The sequence below is a fragment of the Plenodomus lingam genome (assembly GCF_022343315.1).
Source record: "Plenodomus lingam strain CAN1 chromosome Unknown contig_21, whole genome shotgun sequence".
Taxonomy (NCBI): Eukaryota; Fungi; Ascomycota; class Dothideomycetes; order Pleosporales; family Leptosphaeriaceae; genus Plenodomus; species Plenodomus lingam.
The window spans coordinates 108,106-125,060 of NW_027093938.1; the positions used below are offsets into that span (position 1 = coordinate 108,106).

The 16,955-nt window shown below is 50.8% G+C and overlaps 7 protein-coding genes across 7 annotated transcripts; 5 read left to right on the forward strand and 2 right to left on the reverse strand.

The window, feature by feature from the left end:
* Positions 1–1,191: 1,191 nt before the first annotated feature.
* IAQ61_004981 (uncharacterized protein) lies at positions 1,192–2,734 on the forward strand (the record flags this gene model as incomplete). Its single annotated transcript, XM_066096569.1, has 7 exons — positions 1,192–1,434; positions 1,490–1,516; positions 1,593–1,621; positions 1,684–1,768; positions 1,832–1,882; positions 1,984–2,507; positions 2,572–2,734. 7 exons carry the CDS (start codon positions 1,192–1,194, stop codon positions 2,732–2,734), a joined length of 1,122 nt encoding a protein of 373 aa, XP_065953264.1.
* Positions 2,735–3,363: 629 nt separating this feature from the next.
* IAQ61_004982 (uncharacterized protein) lies at positions 3,364–4,596 on the forward strand (the record flags this gene model as incomplete). The annotated part of the gene is made up of 3 exons (XM_066096570.1): positions 3,364–3,546; positions 3,607–3,979; positions 4,043–4,596. The coding sequence occupies 3 exons, from the start codon at positions 3,364–3,366 to the stop codon at positions 4,594–4,596; spliced, it is 1,110 nt and encodes a 369-aa protein (XP_065953265.1).
* A 1,124-nt stretch (positions 4,597–5,720) lies between these two features.
* IAQ61_004983 (uncharacterized protein) lies at positions 5,721–7,157 on the forward strand. The gene is made up of 2 exons (XM_066096571.1): positions 5,721–6,213; positions 6,277–7,157. The coding sequence occupies exons 1-2, from the start codon at positions 5,794–5,796 to the stop codon at positions 6,934–6,936; spliced, it is 1,080 nt and encodes a 359-aa protein (XP_065953266.1). The 5' UTR covers positions 5,721–5,793; the 3' UTR covers positions 6,937–7,157.
* Positions 7,158–9,166, reverse strand: IAQ61_004984 (uncharacterized protein). The gene is made up of 2 exons (XM_066096572.1): positions 8,074–9,166; positions 7,158–8,008 (listed from the first exon to the last, which is right to left on the reverse strand). Exons 1-2 carry the CDS (start codon positions 8,914–8,916, stop codon positions 7,274–7,276), a joined length of 1,578 nt encoding a protein of 525 aa, XP_065953267.1. The 5' UTR covers positions 8,917–9,166; the 3' UTR covers positions 7,158–7,273.
* Positions 9,167–9,404: 238 nt separating this feature from the next.
* On the forward strand, positions 9,405–11,205 carry IAQ61_004985 (uncharacterized protein). Its single transcript, XM_066096573.1, has 5 exons — positions 9,405–9,885; positions 9,935–10,061; positions 10,114–10,237; positions 10,291–10,730; positions 10,788–11,205. Exons 1-5 carry the CDS (start codon positions 9,748–9,750, stop codon positions 11,126–11,128), a joined length of 1,170 nt encoding a protein of 389 aa, XP_065953268.1. The 5' UTR covers positions 9,405–9,747; the 3' UTR covers positions 11,129–11,205.
* Positions 11,206–11,322: 117 nt separating this feature from the next.
* IAQ61_004986 (uncharacterized protein) lies at positions 11,323–13,082 on the reverse strand. Its single transcript, XM_066096574.1, has 5 exons — positions 12,683–13,082; positions 12,348–12,626; positions 12,240–12,290; positions 11,660–12,183; positions 11,323–11,600 (listed from the first exon to the last, which is right to left on the reverse strand). The coding sequence occupies exons 1-5, from the start codon at positions 12,920–12,922 to the stop codon at positions 11,432–11,434; spliced, it is 1,263 nt and encodes a 420-aa protein (XP_065953269.1). The 5' UTR covers positions 12,923–13,082; the 3' UTR covers positions 11,323–11,431.
* Positions 13,083–13,905: 823 nt separating this feature from the next.
* IAQ61_004987 (uncharacterized protein) lies at positions 13,906–16,851 on the forward strand (the record flags this gene model as incomplete). Its single annotated transcript, XM_066096575.1, has 1 exon — positions 13,906–16,851. One exon carries the CDS (start codon positions 13,906–13,908, stop codon positions 16,849–16,851), a length of 2,946 nt encoding a protein of 981 aa, XP_065953270.1.
* Positions 16,852–16,955: the final 104 nt, after the last annotated feature.

The window sequence follows — 16,955 nt, forward strand, 5'->3', positions numbered from 1 at the left end:
GCCAACGATGCAAGGTATGACCAACAGTTGGATCCAAAAGTCTAGAGATTCGAGAACGGGGTGCTAAAGCCAAACGCGATGCCCGGGCTAGAGAAACTGAACGGCAGAGGCCCTATCTGACCAGTGGTCGCCGAACGCTCTACAGACATGTTCAATATGGTTCATATTGCCGTAGTGCCGTACCGCCATGGCGGACGACCTTGTATTGAAGCTGTGCATATAATCCCAATCATAAGCAGACGTCTTGTCAACGACGACAAGCTCTAGTCTTGTTTTTTGGAGCTGCGCCCAACCAAGTGAGCCAAGTTGATGCAGGACAAGTAAGTACCCCTTCTAGTAGGGGTGTAAGCATCAGCCCTGGAGTGGGGTAGATGGTCAGCAACTCTTGGCAATCCTTCTCGATGAGGTGAAACTTGATTGTAGCCCAACCTCTGCTCGCGGATTCACACGGTACTCTCTCATGATTGCCTGCTCAATCCCTGTTTGTTGGGCAAATGTGGGTGACACAGCATCGACAGCATTTGCTCTGAGCAGCGAGGCAGATTCTTCCTTTCACCTAGTACAGCGGTATTTGGCTTAGCTTTGCGGCGCGGCAGCGCACGGGGCGACCATCCGGATCTCCGCAGAACAATGAAAACAAGGAAGGGGGCAGGCAAGGTTGGATTGGAGGGGCCGCGCATATGCAGGTCTAACAATATCCTTGGGCGTGTTCGCGAACCCAGCGAGACAGCCTTGAATGTTGTTTGCTCGCAGAACCAACAACCTCATAAGTTACCTAGCCGCCTGGGATACCGGTAGTTACCGTATGATTGGCCCAAATACCGTACGAGTCCGCGGACGCGCAAACGGGAACTAATTCTAATTCACCTCGCCCTTCCTATTCGTACCCAAACAGTGTATCAGGCTTTCTTGCCCTACAGCCCTTGCAATCTTGGAGCGGTAGAGCGGTAGAGCGACATGTCCAACAACCTGGAACACCAGCACGAAGCCTGTCCTGTCTCTCCTTGACCCTGTCCTGCATCACGACTCTGCAGCAGTCCATCTGGAATCAGGCAATTACTCCACTCTACAGCAAAAGAAGGCTGAGCGAGCATCACCGGTCCACTTGAAAAAGAACGAATGATCGTCCCTCTTGCGGCCACACTCTGCGCTTGGCCAATCTTCGGAATCCTCTTCTTCCCCTATCTCGCCATGGCCTCCAGCAAGAATTCGACTCCGAGAATCGTCGAGCTCGCGGCGCAGATTAGCACTTCTGTCACGAAACTGCAGGAGAAGCTATCAGCCCAAGGTGCAGCAACCCCATCATTTGCCGAGAACGGCCCCGAGTCGCTGCCGGAGGATGTTTCCAGTCTCAAAGATGCCGTGCTGGATGCCACTGCTGAGCTGCACGAGATTCTCCTCGACCCTCTGCTTTTGCTCTTCAAATTTGCCTCTGCAAGTCTCACGCCCACTCCAACGCGATATCTACTTGGCTAATCATGAGGTATAGATTGAGAATCTAGTCACCATCGACGGGGTATGCCGATACAAAATCCCGGATATGATCCCTGCAGGAAGAAACATCACCTTTGACGAGATTTCTGAAAAAACAGGTCTTGAAAAATATGCCGTCAGACGTCTCGTCCGACACGCGATTACCATGCGCATTTTTGACGAACCAGAGCATGAAGTCATTTCGCACAGCAAAATCTCCAAGTTCTTGACCATTCCTTACATCAATGGCTGGGTCGAATTCGAGGCCCGAGACACCTGGCCTGCTAATACGCGAGTAAGTGTTCTATGCTATCTCCTGAACGCATAGAATTAAACTAACGCCTGTCGTCTGTTCTAGATCATAGACGCGCTTCAGAAATGGCCTAATTCGCAAATGCCAAACGAGACGGTGAGCTTGCCATTATCATAGAGTCAATTATGCACCACTCTGTCTCTCTGAGCATCTCCGAATCTAGATGGGAAAAAGAGGGCTGTTACTGATTTTTACAGGGCTTTGTTCTTGCCAACGATGGCAAGACAGTCCCAGAGGTCATCGCCTCCAACCCTGAGATAGCAGCGCGCTTTGGAGCTGGAATGGAAGCTATCAATTTCGTTCCTGGTTACTCGATACAGGAAATTAACACGGCCTATGATTGGGCATCCCTCGGCAACGCGACCATTGTTCATGGTATGGGATCTCGGGGCCAAGTTGCGTTTGAGTTGGCCAAGAACTTTCCGAAACTCGACTTCATCGTTCAAGATTCCAAAGACTCCCTTGTAGGAGTAAACTCAACGATCCCCCCGGAGTTGGCAGGCCGGGTCAGGTTTGAGGAACACGAGCTCTTTGCGCCACAAGATGCCAAGGCAGATGTCTACTTCTTCCGCATGGTCTTCCGGGCTCTGGGTGACGCGTTCGCAACCCAGGCGTTGAAGGCCCAGGTTCCGGCTCTCCGACCTGGAGTGAAGATGCTCATTCAGGATGTGGTCATGCCGGAGCCGGAAACCATTCCTTTGTGGAGGGACCGATTAGCAAGGTATGTCACCACGTGTCAAAACGGATCATGAAACGTGCACGTGTTTGCTGACAGAACCTCGCAGGTCAGTGGATTTGGCTCTCGAGTGCTTCTCCAACGGCCGTGAACGATATTTGGATGAATGGAAAGCTCTTCTTGCTGCCGCTGATGAACGATTTGTTCTTCATCAGGTGTTCGTGCCCAAGGACTCCTTGCTGAGTATCATCGAGGTTCACTGGAAGGCCTGAAGAGATGGGTCTCCTTGAAGATCAGGCAAGGCACTACAAAGCCCCCAAGGCGCCGGTCGTTTTCGCATGTGGGTCATCACGGACATGATGGACTTTGTCCTCGTTGAATTTTCCTTTTTGAGTGTCTCTCGTAGAGTTAGGGTGTGTCAATCATTACAGCTCAGCTGGGGATGCGGCGGCAAATGTAGTAATTCACCTCTTGCCTTGACGGATTTCTCCCCCTCGCCGGTATCCTTCACGATCTGTAGCTCCTCGTAAATGAAAACAGCCACCCTCTTCATACAAAGTGCCAATCTACAATGTCTGTTCTTCATCAATGCAAGATAGCTGTTGTTAGGAATTACCGCTATTAGGAGCCGGGAAGCGGCGGGGATTTCTTCAGCTGACGGGCGAGGCGAGTCCATTGCCACTAGAGGGCTGTGCAGGGGATGGCGGTTGGTTTCGGTCTCCGTAGCAAGGTCGTGGAACCCCTCCCAGCTGAATAGCAAAATGGATTGCTTACGGGCTGCAGTACTCGAACAACACCTCGTTACGCCTTATGTAGGGACTGGCCACCCGCGAAATGTATTCTACCATCATCGCCGCCGTTTTCCAACCGCACGCTTGTACACGCCACAAACTTCTTCGTAATGTCTTTGATGGCGCTACCTCCTCCCATCCATCCAGAAGACCTGGGGCGCGGGCCCCTGGTCATGGGCGTGACTTGGTCATTTTCTGGCCTCGCATTGATCGCTGTTGGGGTGCGGTTCTGGGTCCGGATCGCGGTGACCAAGCAGTTGAAGATTGAGGACTGGCTCATGCTGCTCGCTGTGGTAGGCACCTCCCTAGAGTATGATCTATTTCAGGCCAAGTCCCATTCACAGCGCATCTAGCTGCTCAACACCGCCTGCGTAACCTGCCTCACCGTTGCTTTCCACTACGGGTTCGGCAAACACGACCTTGGTCTCACCTTTGACCAGGCTGTCCACATTGCCAAATGGATATGGATGTCCTTTACACCCGGTATCACTTCTTCCATCGTGTCAAGGATATCCATTGCAATCCTCCTCGTCCGCATCTTCGGCATCCATGCCTGGCTCAAATGGTCCTTGATCGTTATCACTGCGCTTCAAGTCGTGGCCAGCGTGGTTCTAGCGTTGACGAGCTGGTGCCAGGTCAGGCCGGCGCGAGGGCTCTGGGACCCCACGATTCCCGCGCATAGGATCAGTCCGAATGTAGTGGCGCGCGAGGGCAATGTGACAGGAGGTAAGTCTGTGGCACTCGCATCCCTCTTTCCCATCTGGCTTCCTTGGTGACAATGGGATGTAGCTCTCTTTGCCCTCGGCGACATCCTCTACGTCCTCCTCCCCGTGCTCGTGGTCTTCAAGCTCACGATGCCGATGCGGCGCAAAGTCGGTCTCATCCTCCTCCTCGCCCTCTCCATCTTCACCATGGGCTGCTCCATTGCCAAAGCCGTGTACGCGGAGAGTGGGACAAGAGCGCGGCAGGACAGGCAGTACATGGCGTCGCTGAGTCTCATGTGGTCGGTGACGGAGCAAACGTTTGTCATCATCATGGGTTGTGCGCCGCCGCTGCGCTCGGTGACCAAACTCGACGTGCCGTTGGTAGTGAGCCTGGGGGCTTCCATTAAGAAGCTGGTGACGAGTCGGGGCTCGTCGAACCAGACGGGGGCATCGAGTGGGCTTGGAGGAAGTAAGAATGGTATCTATTATGAGCTCGGGGTTGCAGGCAAGACGGTGTCAGATGTGCAGGCCAATCTTAAGACATCGACGTGGAGCCAGACGGAGACGGGAAGTATTGAACCGGGGACGGTGCGCAGGACGGATGAGTTGGACGTGCGGTCTGATCGCGGAGAGGTTTGATGCTCTCGAGGGGCTGTGATGGCTGGGTTGTGGGCTAGATTCCTAGGTAGAGAGTTGTTGTGACTTGTCACGTTGGGCTGCATCTCAACGAAGCACTGGATACTTTTCCTTGATACTTGATACTTTTACTGGTTACTTTTACTGGTTACTTTTACTGGTTACTTTTACTGGTTACTTTTACTGGTTACTTTTACTGGTTACTTTTACTGGTTACTTTTACTGGTTACATGCACTTGTACTTGCTACTTGCTGCTTGTACTTGAAACTTGTACTTGCTACGTGTACTTGCTACTTGCTGCTTGTACTTGAAACTTGTACTTGCTACGTGTACTTGCTACTTGCTGCTTGTACTTGAAACTTGTACTTGCTACGTGTACTTGCTACTTGCTGCTTGTACTTGAAACTTGTACTTGCTACGTGTACTTGCTACTTGCTGCTTGTACTTGAAACTTGTCACTTGTCACTTGTCACTTGTTGATAGAAGTTGTGTACCGTAGCAGAGAATATTCCTGGACCGTCAGAAATGGCCATGGGTGTCGCCGACTGCCGAGAGAGTCTTGAATGGCCATGCAGAAGTGAAAATCGGTCAGGCTGAGGTCAGTTCGAGACGGAGGAAGAGGTCGCAGTCCCAAGTTGATGGGAGCGGGGTTTGGTGTAGCGTGGACAGGGGTCTGCATACTTACTTACATAAGCACTATTGGATGACCGTGATGCACGGACCGGGGTCTTGCTGGCTGGCAGGAGCGACAGAAGAAGGGCCGTGGGGAAGAGGAAGGAAGGAGCGGGGGCGAGGTGGCGAGGCTAAAAGGAAGGAGCGGGGGCGAGGGGGCGAGGCTAAAAGGAAGGAGCGGGGGCGAGGTGGCCAGTCTAATCAAAGCAATCATCTTGACCGTATTGTCGGTAGAGCAAGTAGAGTACGAGGAAAGAGTACTCTACTGTCGTGCAGCTTCCCCTTTGGGCGCGGAACTCACTCCCGCCTTCCCCCCCCCCCGATTAGGGTTACACGGGCGGCGCGGGCCGAGGGCGACGGCGGGCAGCCAAGAGAAGATGTGCATGTGGCGTGAAATTGGCATGCAGCTCTTGTTCTATATTGCAACCCCTTCCTTCCATGCAACAAAACGAGATCTACCCAGTAATCGACGACGGACATGTGCACACCCAAAGGAGACCGAGTTGGATGGGCGTAGCCAACTTCACATGCATGCACGATGCGAAGCTGCTGCATCGCGGAGGGAGGATATATCCCGCAGTCTTCTAGCAGCACTTCACCGGTCTCCGCTCATCTTACCAAGTACCCATAGGTTGTACGAATGCCGAGCCTTACTTTCAGTCATCGACATCATGTTCTCAGCAGAGCACACTGTATTCGTCTCGAGCGCGACTGGCTATCAAGGATTACCTCTGGCCAAGAAGCTTCGGGAGATGGGCTGGAACGTGCATGCCACTACCCGTGACCTGAACTCGCCTGCTGCACTGACACTCAAGGCAATTGGCGTGCAGTTGAAAGAGGCCGACTGGGACAATCTGGACGTCCTGCGCGAAAGCATCCAAGCATGTGACAAGCTCTGGTTGTGTCTCTTGCCAGACTGGGACGATCCAACCCGCGAGCGCCGCCAGGTTCGTCGTCATGAAAAAAAAAAGCATAGAGCGAGACCTTGTATACGAGCTTACCATCGCCAGTGTGCAAACATACTCGACATCGCAAAGGAAGCCGGCGTGAAACAGGTCGTCGCCTCCACCACGCTCGGCGTCTCACAGCTCGATGCAAACGTGCGTGTCTACCCCGGCTCCTTCATGGAAAAGCACATGCTCAACAAAAAGGCCGTGGAGACCGCGGTCGAGGAGCGTGGTTTCGAGCACTTCACCTTCCTTCGTCCCACCTTCTTCATGGCAAACTTCCTTGAGCCCAAAGTGAAGCGCTACGCCGAAATTCGCGACCACCACACCTGGACCACATCCATGACAGCAGACACCCAGCTTCCCATCCTCGACCATCTAGACATTGCCAAATTCGCCTCCGCCGCCTTCCAAGACCCAGAAAAGTTCCATGGCCGGAAGATTGGGCTGGCAAGCGACCAGATGGGTATTCAGGAAATGCTGACCAGGCTGGCCGAAGCAGCTGGTCAGCCCGGCTCGATCAAAGCCCATTTCATGACGGATGAGGAGATCGAGGCACAGGCTCAAGGGACGGGTTTCGCTACCACGCACAAGGTCTTGCGCACGGCTTCGGATTATATCGACTTTGATGAGCTAAGGGCAATTGTGCCATCCTTGACCACTTTTGACCATTTTCTCCAACGCGAAAAGGAGACGGTGAAACAGACTTATCCCCTTCCCTAGGAAGCAGTAGAGTGCTAAGAGGATCGTTCAAAGACGATACATTTTGCATTTGATGAAATGAAAAATCTGCCAACGTTCAAAGACAGACGTTGTCATGAGATACAATACAGAACATGCTAATATTTCAAGATGCATATTGTATGTATGACAAAATCAAAAAATCATGATATTCAAAGATGGACACTTGGTATACGAACATGTACTAATAGCTAAAGACGGATAGTTGGTATATAAAATGTACTAATAACTAAACATGGGCGTCTTGTGCAAGACGAAATACAAAACTGTCTTGATGTTACCACAACATTACAACTAGACTAGTAATGCACGTCTAATCCTAAGCCTTCCTCCGTATCCGTATTTTCGCATCCACAGGCGGAATCATCATATTCAAGAGGGCCTTCCGTTTAGGCGGCGGACCCACCAACTCGACGTCGTAGTGGAGCACCAGGTAAGACAGTGTCTGCTTCATCGACTGCGCCGCGAAAAACCTGCCAGGGCAGGCATGCCTGCCGTAACCCCAAGGCATGAACGTCGGCGTCGAGGTGGTAATCAGATCCTGCTCTTCCGATTCCTCACCAACGCTTTTCTTACCTCTGAAAGGCCGGGAGAAGCGGAATGCATTGAATCGTGTCGGGTCGTCGTAATTATCTGGGTCCATGTGGATATTCTGGGTAGGGAATAGCATGCGCACTCCAGGCCCCACACGAAGCCCATTACCAACGTCTACCTCGCCAGCTGTGACGTCGCGGAATATGTTGGTGACCATCACGTCCGAGACGCGCATCGACTCCCTAATGGCCGAGTCAATGCCCTTTAAGGCATCCATGGCAGCGCTCGAGCTGAGACCTCCAAATTCGGCGGAGACGCGTCTGCATTCTTCTTCAAGACCGGCGAGGATTTCAGCCTTGTCAGGGCTACCATATATGTCTAGGACGCAGTGTGAGAACACGTAACAAATGGCGAATATGAGCGGGGTGAGGAGGCTTGCTATCCGCAAAGCAATCCGTTCGGCGTTGAGCTGTTCGGCATCTTTGGCGCACATGGGGATCATTCGTTGGAGAAAGTCATCCTGAGGATCGTATCAACATGGTGGAAACAAGATGGTTTGGAGTTCTTGGTCGTCACTTTACCTACCTCATCGCTCTCCTTGTACCATCCAGCTTCATACTGACCGATGCGCTCCTCCACCGCGGGCACCAGCATCTTCACATAACGTGCTTGAAGATACCGGGCCCGTATCGCAATCAGCGGTGCCACAACCCACCGCATCCATGGCGGGAAACAGTTTATGATGGCTCCACCGACAAGGAGAGCATTCGCATATAGCCTTGATGTTTCCAGCATCGTCTCGTCGCGACTCAAGGGAAGCCCAATGAGGAAACGCTGTGAGGCACGAGAAATGATTCTGCCACACTCTTCCCAGCCATTGATTGTCTTCCAGCTTGTCGACGTTCCCCAGATGTCGCGAAAGGCAAGGTCCGTCTCCTCGGCCGTCACAATGGCCAGGCGACGCATGTCACTTGGAGCCATGTGTTTGCGCACCACATCAAAGTGCACCAGATTCTGGTAGACACTGGCATCATCAACGACATATCTTAGCTGGGTAGTTTCGAGTAACCCATGCAGGTTGGTCCACTCGCCCTCCTTTGTCTTGTCTGGCCGGGTCAGCAGCGGTATCCGCGATGGTGGCAGAACCAGCACGGTAGCACCGCGAACCCATGGTGTGAGTAAGGCGAATGGCCGGTCCAGGGCCTTGCTGAACTTTTGGTAGCCCTCGTTCGTATATTCCTGAAACCATAGAATGGACGCTGTCACGTTGCGAGCGAAAGTAGGTGGACACCATTCTGGCGACGGATGGACCGAGTCTAGCTCATTGAATAGTGCTGATCGTGGGGAGAACTTCAACTGAATCAACTTGATCAGGATGAAAGCGGTGATCGCTATGATTGAGTAGATAATATTCAGTGTCCATGACATGTTGGCAGATGCAGTGACAACAGCATTCAACCAGGTACCTACACGTTCAACTGAGACGGTGAGTTTGCATCTCCATGGCTTGCTTTCGTATGGACGTAATTCGTAATTCGTTGATTTCTTTCAGCCGTTACTAACACCGTAAGATGGAACTCACCCTAGAAAAAGTCCGGGTGGCTGCAGGGAGTGGTGAGGGAAATTTGCGGGGCAATGGGTAAGAGGGCGCGCTACCGGTAACTTAGGTAAGCCTTAGGTGAACTTAACTCTGTCGACATTCCGTACGTCAGGACACTTGGTAGTACATCCAGTTATTGGACAATATATTGATTGTTCTGCAGCCTTTCATCGATGCAGAAATCTGCAAGGTGAATGCTGGTGCATTATTCACCATGGGTATCCCGCACCTCTGCGCCGCCTCAATCTAGCAAGCAATATATGGCCGCATCGAGACCTGAGTACCAAGCTGCCCAACTTCCGAAGACGCAGATCTTCGGTCACCGAACATCCTACACGTTGCATGTCTCCACAATCTGATCCTTGGGTTTACAGTTGAAGTCGCAGCTATGGCTTGCCATCCTTGTCAACAGACAATCAATAGTATCTTACCTTGCCGCGGTCTTGGCGAGATCTGAATGATGGCTTCCTACAGGGGGAAGAGAGTGTACAATTGTTTGCTGGGCGCGAAGCTGGGCATGGTCGCGTGGATGTGATCTGCTTGCGACCATTGGACGCAACTGGAGAGCTCACATTATCATAATCAGGGTACTCTGATTTCCCAGAACCAAACATTCCCCCGATTTGAAACTTCCAGCCGACTTTGGATCCCAACCCAGAATGGAAGCAGCTCTCGAGCAAGTCAGAAAGCTAGCAGCGCTCAGCGAAGATGGTCGTCGTCACGCAATGGTAGCTCTCCACAACTTGGCGTACTCATTGGAGACCCATGACGACACTATCCACAGATATGGCCATGCGGTCTGGCTGACTCTTATCATGTACCAAAATCAATGTTGACTGGATATAGAATCTCCAAGCTGCTGTAGTTCAGATCGGCATTGACCTGAAATTATTCAGATATTTGGTCGATTCGGATGTGCCATTGAAAATCCAACAACTCTCCGAGAAAACGGGAGCGGAGCCTGGATTGTTGAGTAAGTGACGATATTAATCATTATCTATAATTGATCCTAATGTTGTGGACAGCCCGCGTACTCAGATTTCTCGCTTCCATCGGTGCAATTAGTGAAAACGACAAAGTCCAGTACAGTGCCACTCATGTGACAAGAAATCTTGCGGAGCGATTGGTAGAAGCTGGTCTGTCCCACTAGTACGTCTGCTAGTGGAGTGACGACGCCATGTTTTCCTGCTGATATGTCGCAGCTTCACCACCGCCGCACCGCAGTACCAAGTGCTACCAGACTACTTGAAAGAGACTGGCTACAAGAACCCTGTCGACGAAAAGAAAACGGCATTTCAAGTGGCGTTTAATACGCCCTTGAATTCTTACGCCTGGTTCGCCAGCCAGCCGGTACACTTTGGTCATTTCAATACCTACATGGCATTGCGCCGGAAGCCTGATACGACTTGGTTATCGGTATACCCTGTGGAAAAGGAGGCTGCCAACTGGCCTGCCGACAAAGGCCTCTACGTCAACATCGGCGGCAGCATTGGTCACCAGTGCGCACAATTCAAAGAGAAGTACCCTCATTTACAAGGCCGTGTAATACTGCAGGACTTGCCGCACTCAGTGGCGAACGCACTTCCTACACTTGGTGTTGAAAACATAGCGCATGATATGTTTGAGCCGCAGCCCATTGTTGGTATGTAGCCGTCCTGAGTTTTCATCTTGCAGTCAGGTTAATCTGTGTTCTTCCCAGGCGCCAAGTTCTACCATCTGCGTGCTGTGCTGCACAATCAGTCTCCACCTAACGTGCGACGAGTACTCGATAACATCAAGGCTGCCATGACGCCCGAGTCGATATTGCTCATCGATGAACTCGTCCTCCCCGAATCTGGTGTTAGCTACATTGCTTCGTCCATTGATATGACTATGCTCTCAGCATTTGCCAGCACGGAGCGTACCGAAGCGCAGTGGCGTAAGACGTTCGAAGAGGCAGGGCTTGAATTGACGCATACGTATACCTACTACTCCACGGGCTATGAGAGAGTTATGGACGTGCGTTTGCCGAGAGCCAAGTCCGCCAACGGAGAGATATGATAGAATATGATGCAGTTTGTGCCATCGTAGCATGAATAATAGATGTACTCTTGAATGTGTCTCAAACCTGAGACTGGAATCTTTTGAACTGCAAATTTTGGTAATTCACTCACTCTATGCTCGATCGAATTCTCTAAATTTTCACTACAGCATCTTGGAGACAACGTCGAATCAGGAAATATTATCTGCCTACACTGACAACTAGATTTGACTACTGATATTCTCACATGGACAAGCTTTGAATGAGCTTATAAGTATATGATTTTTCTCGAAGCTTAAAGAAAATACGTATGACTGTGTTGACTAAGTTGTACCCTCCCACACAAACTCCATCATTTGGAGTTCTGACCCCTTGGGTTCAACTGTATTACGAAGGGTAAACGCTGCGTCAACCTCCTTGAGCAAAGCTTCAATCTCGACCCTTGTTCTCTCCTTTGCATTAAAAGCGCCAGCCATGTTCAGATCAGTTGCCCTGCAGGACATTATTAGTGGGTGTATGCGCATCATAAATCTTGATCATGTCTCACGTACCTCAGGTTCTTCTCCTTCCATAACGCCCTAGTACCAGGCTCTGGCATCAGAGATTCATGGATTATAACCCTCGCCCCAGGCTTGAGTGCAGGCAGCAGCGCGCTCAAGATCAACTTGCAGTACTTATCAGACCAGTTGTGCATGATCCAGCGCAGATAGTAGACATCAGCGTTCTTGACAGGCTGCGGGGAGAAGATGTCGTGGTCCATGAACTTGACTCTTCCTCGGACATCCTCTGGAACCGTCGCATTTGCGATCATTTGCTCCATATCCTGCACGATAAAGCTGAGGTTGCTAAACTTCCTCGCCAGCGCCAGGGAAACATGTCCTGAGGAACCGCCGACGTCAACGACTTGGGCTTTACCTAAAGCTTCCCAATTGTAATAATCGGTGGTGTAAGCCAAATTGAACTGAGGCCTCTCAGTAAATATCTGCATCCCTCTGGCCCATCGCGAAGCCCGCTCCGCATCTTTGGAGAATATTTGATAAACGGTCTCAGAGGTATTATGCGCCAAAGAGTAGCCCTATTGAGGAGGATTGAGTAATTTTGCTTAGTTGTTGCAGGAGCAGTGGATCATACCGTCTCGTTGGGTTCTTCAGATGCTGGCCACTTCTTGAGAGCGTTGACCGTCTATTGTTCAATTACTTCAGCTATGGGGAGCAAACAATTGCTTGAGATCAGACCGACCTGAACAGCTGCCGGCCACATTTCCGCTGTACCAGCTTGCAGCCAGTCATTGGCTGCCGATTTGTGCAGTGCCCTCGAAGCACCAGTGTGTGCAACAATTCCTGGGGAAGTCTCTCGAAAGATACGCATGGTCATGGCGTGCCTGAGCAGACGAGCCGTCATGTCAGGAGTCAATGGCGTGTCCTTGGCAATATCTTCGAAAGAAGCCTCGCCATGAGGTGGAACTTTGTCCGCAAGCTTGAACTCTGCAATAGCAAACATGCATAGTGGGTTATTATGCTTTCAAATCATGATAATTAGCTGTTGAAGACTTGCGTTCGGGCGAGTATACGTACGCCAGCATGCCTATGGATTAGATTCAGAGGCTCGAGTAGGAGATCATGAAGCTCTGCAGTAGCATCAAGCACAGCATCATGCTGAGGACTCAGCTCGAGAGGGATGTTGAACGGGGCACCTTCGTCAAAACTGGGTGACTTGATGCCTTTGGCTACCAAAACCTCCTCTATATCGTCCACTGACGCACTAATTTTTTTGGCGAGTTGTACAATACGCGAAAGTGACTCTATGGGGGCCATATTATTTAGCTGAGGCAAGTGAGAGGAAATGTTTCGGTGCACAATGGTTCAAGCAAATTTTTTCAATCACGACAGGCTGCTTCGAAAGGATCAATACCCTAAGTCGTAGATAACGTTGGAGCAGTCTAGCCACCAGTATCCACCTCTTGTGGTGTTACTATTCGTATAGGACAATCTCCGAAAGCGATTCTTCCTTGAGTCACCATGCATATTGCCGGTAAGGCTGATTAACCGGCGACCAAAACAAAACAGGCGGGGGGGAATGGTAGCCGATCCTGTAGGTAGTTACAAGGATGCAGGCGTTACACTGAGAAATTCATCCACTGCCTCGCTTACAGTGCTTTGCATGTACGAGGGGTGAATAGATCGGCGGGTAACAATGAATGAGCAGGCAAACAAGCAATTAATCCTCCAAGTAATTGCATGGATTTCTCAGACACCGAAACCGACGAATGCGAGGCATGGTAAAAGTCTTTCTGTTTCAGTGGATACCGAATATTCATGCTAGGCCCCCGGCCGGCCAAGACCACCCTGGCCAGGATGTAGGAGGATGTGGCACATGGGGTTGCAAGATGGGGCCCAGCATGTATCCCTGACCTGATTCCTTCCAGTGGCGCCAGATCTAAGAGCTAATGCATACTCTGGCACATTTTCGGGCGCGACAATACAGCTACAGAAAACAACGGAAAGATAGCTTAGCCTAGTGATTACGAACAATTTCCGCCAACCGCCAGATGTGCCAATCGCACTGCGTTCTGTAAGTGCCTTGCCTTGATTGCCGTGGCACCCATTTCTCAAGCCTGCCAGTCGTATGCCTAGATTAGAACGACAGGGTCAATTCCACGACGGGATGTAACGATAAGTGAGTAAGTCTCATGCTGATACTTTCGGGGGACAAAACTTCAACATTCACAATCGGCATTGGGAAATTCGAGCTTGTGTTGCATAATTAGCTGACTTTTACATCGCAACAACTCAACAACATGCCTCCTTGGAAAAACATACAGCAGGTCCTCAGGGCTAGAGCGGATTCCGAGAAATCGGGACGCCTGTTCTGCTACTCATTCGGCAATACCTGCAAGCCTAAGGAAATCACTTACACGAGTCTATTCAAGGAAGCCAAAATTATTAGCTGCACTATTCAACGACTCAAGCAATTCCGGATTGGCCATCCGATATTGTTACACTTTGACGATCATTGGGACGTTATTCTGTGGTTCTGGTCAGTCGTGTTCGCTGGTGGCTTGCCAGTCCTCTCATCCCCCTTCAGCAACATCGAGGAGGATCGCCATAGGCACATTCAAAACCTGTCTACTCTGCTGGAGTCTCCGATATGTTTTACCAGATCAAAATTTCTGCGTTTGTTTGGCAACAGCCACGATATACTTCTACATTCCATCGAGAGTGTAATTGACGAATCCGAACAAGGATCTTCTCATGCCGACATTTCGCGTACCAATAGCGACAACCATCATGCTGAAATCCCTTTGAATGGCCATAATAATGGCCCTGCAAGTACTTTTAACAGAATTTCTACGAGAAAAGACACAAATTTTGGTCAAACGAACGGCGTAAATGGTGGAGATTTGCTGATGCTCATGTTAACCTCTGGAAGTACAGGCAACGCGAAAGCCGTCTGCTTCACACACGAACAAGTTCTGGCTGCAGTTGCCGGTAAGTCTTCAATACGCTGGCTTCCCCGGGACCGGCCATTCTTGAACTGGATCGGCCTAGACCACGTCGCCGGCTTCCTTGAGATTCATCTTCAGGCATTATGGCTCGGCGTTGATCAAATCCACGTCAACGCTGCTGATGTCGTGACATCTCCTACGACATTCTTGGAACTCATCAGTCGACATCGGGTTTCTCTGACGTTTGCACCCAATTTCTTCCTGGCCAAGCTGGTCGCCACTTTCGAGTCACTTCAACAGAGCGTCGAGCTGGACCTCTCCAGTCTGGTCTGCGTAACATCTGGAGGCGAGGCAAATGACATCAAAACTTGCGTCGCAGCTTCCACATTATTCTCGAAATATGGAGCCCCTCACAATGTTATCACCGCTGGCTTTGGAATGACGGAGACGTGTGCCGGGTCAATCTACAATACCAAATGCCCTGAGTACGATGTCTCTCGTGGCTACACAGTAGCATCTCTTGGAAAATGTATACCTGGTATCGAAATGCGTATCATCACGTCTCAAGGACAAGTAGCTGCATCCGACGAATCGGGTGACCTAGAAGTTCGTGGCAAGGTCGTCTTCAAGGGCTACTACGGTAACGAGACTGCGACGAAGCAAGCGTTTGCACCTGGCCATTGGTTTCGAACTGGCGACCGGGGGTTCATCGATTCAAATGGTAACCTCAATCTGGTGGGCCGCACTAAAGAAGTCATCAACATCAACGGTGTTAAGATTGTCGCTGCCGACGTCCAAACAGCTGTGGAGAATGCCTTGGGTGACCGTGTAGCTCGACTCATTGTCTTCTCTACCCAGGCATCGCATACAGAGCAGGTGACAGTCGCTTATATCCCCAAGGCATTCCCTCTTGGGGATCAGGAAATGATGGAGATTGCTTATCTGGTTACCCAGGCATGTGTGATATGCACCGCGAGTATGCCATTGGTGTTTGCTCTGAGAGAGCAATCCATACCACTTCTCCCGGTGTCTACTTTGGGGAAAATATCTAGGCTTAAAGTATCGTGCTTGTATGAAGATGGTAAATTCGCTGCTGACCTCGAATTGCACCATCAAGCAATACTGCGCGCATCCAGGGCAGCCAAGCAGATGTACATGAATGGATCAAAGCCAGCAAACAATTCCGAAGCCGCTCTCATCGGGAACGTGGCCGAAACTCTGGGCGCAGCTCCAAACATTCTCGATATCTCCCCTGAAACGTCTCTGTTCGATATCGGATTCACATCGATGCACGTTATCAAACTCAAGTATCATATTGAGCGGCGCCTTCGAACAGATGTGCCTGTTATTCTTATCATGAAGAATCCTAATATCAGAGCTCTGGCAGCTGACATCGATGCCTACTTGAGGCAGTCACAGGTAAATTCTGATAAGCAAGCAACCATCGAGGATTACGACCCAGTCGTCATCATCCGCGGCGAGGGATCCAAAACACCACTCTGGATGATCCATCCCGGTGTGGGCGAGGTCTTAGTCTTCATTGGATTGGCTCAATGCCTTGCGCAAGACGATCGGCCAGTGTTCGCTTTGCGCGCAGCTGGCTTCGAGCCTCCCTACCAACGCTTCGAAAGTATCAAGCAGACTGTTGATATCTATACTGCGGCTATCCGTCGACGCCAGCCGCGCGGTCCCTACGCTCTGGCGGGTTATAGCTACGGCACGATGCTCGCGTTCGAAATCTCAAAGCGGCTGGATTCTGACGGCCACGAAGTGGGCCTGCTCGGCTCACTTAACCTACCGCCACATATCAAACAACGTATACGTACGCTAAAATGGAATGTGTGTCTGCTGCATCTGAGTCACTTCCTAGGCCTTATCACTGAAGACATCTCGGACCAATACGAGGCGGATCTGGTCTATCGCAGTGTGTCGCCTACCGAGGCCATGGAAATCGTATACAACATGGCGGAGAAACCCCGTTGGGATGAGCTGAAGTTGGAAGCGGCCTCTCTGGCCCGTTGGGTCAATGTCGCGTTTGGGCTCCAGCAAATGGCGAGCGATTACGACCCGTGTGGCCAGGTGAAGAGCCTTGACATCTTCTATTGCACACCGTTGAAAGCAGTTGCGGACTCTCGTGAGACATGGCGAGATAAGTACTTGAGTCGATGGGCCGATTTTGTTCATGAAACACCAAGGTTTCATGCTGTGGACGGCGAGCATTACACTATGATAGGCACTGATCACGTTGCAAGTTTTGCACAGACCTTGATACAGGCACTGAAAGCGAGAGGCCTTTGAAGAACGTTTATTGATAGTCTAATAAGCGGAATATAAATGCCAAGTTTTTGTAAAAGGTGTGGTCACATAGAAATGACGTTGTTACTTTGTGTCTTCTTATTGTT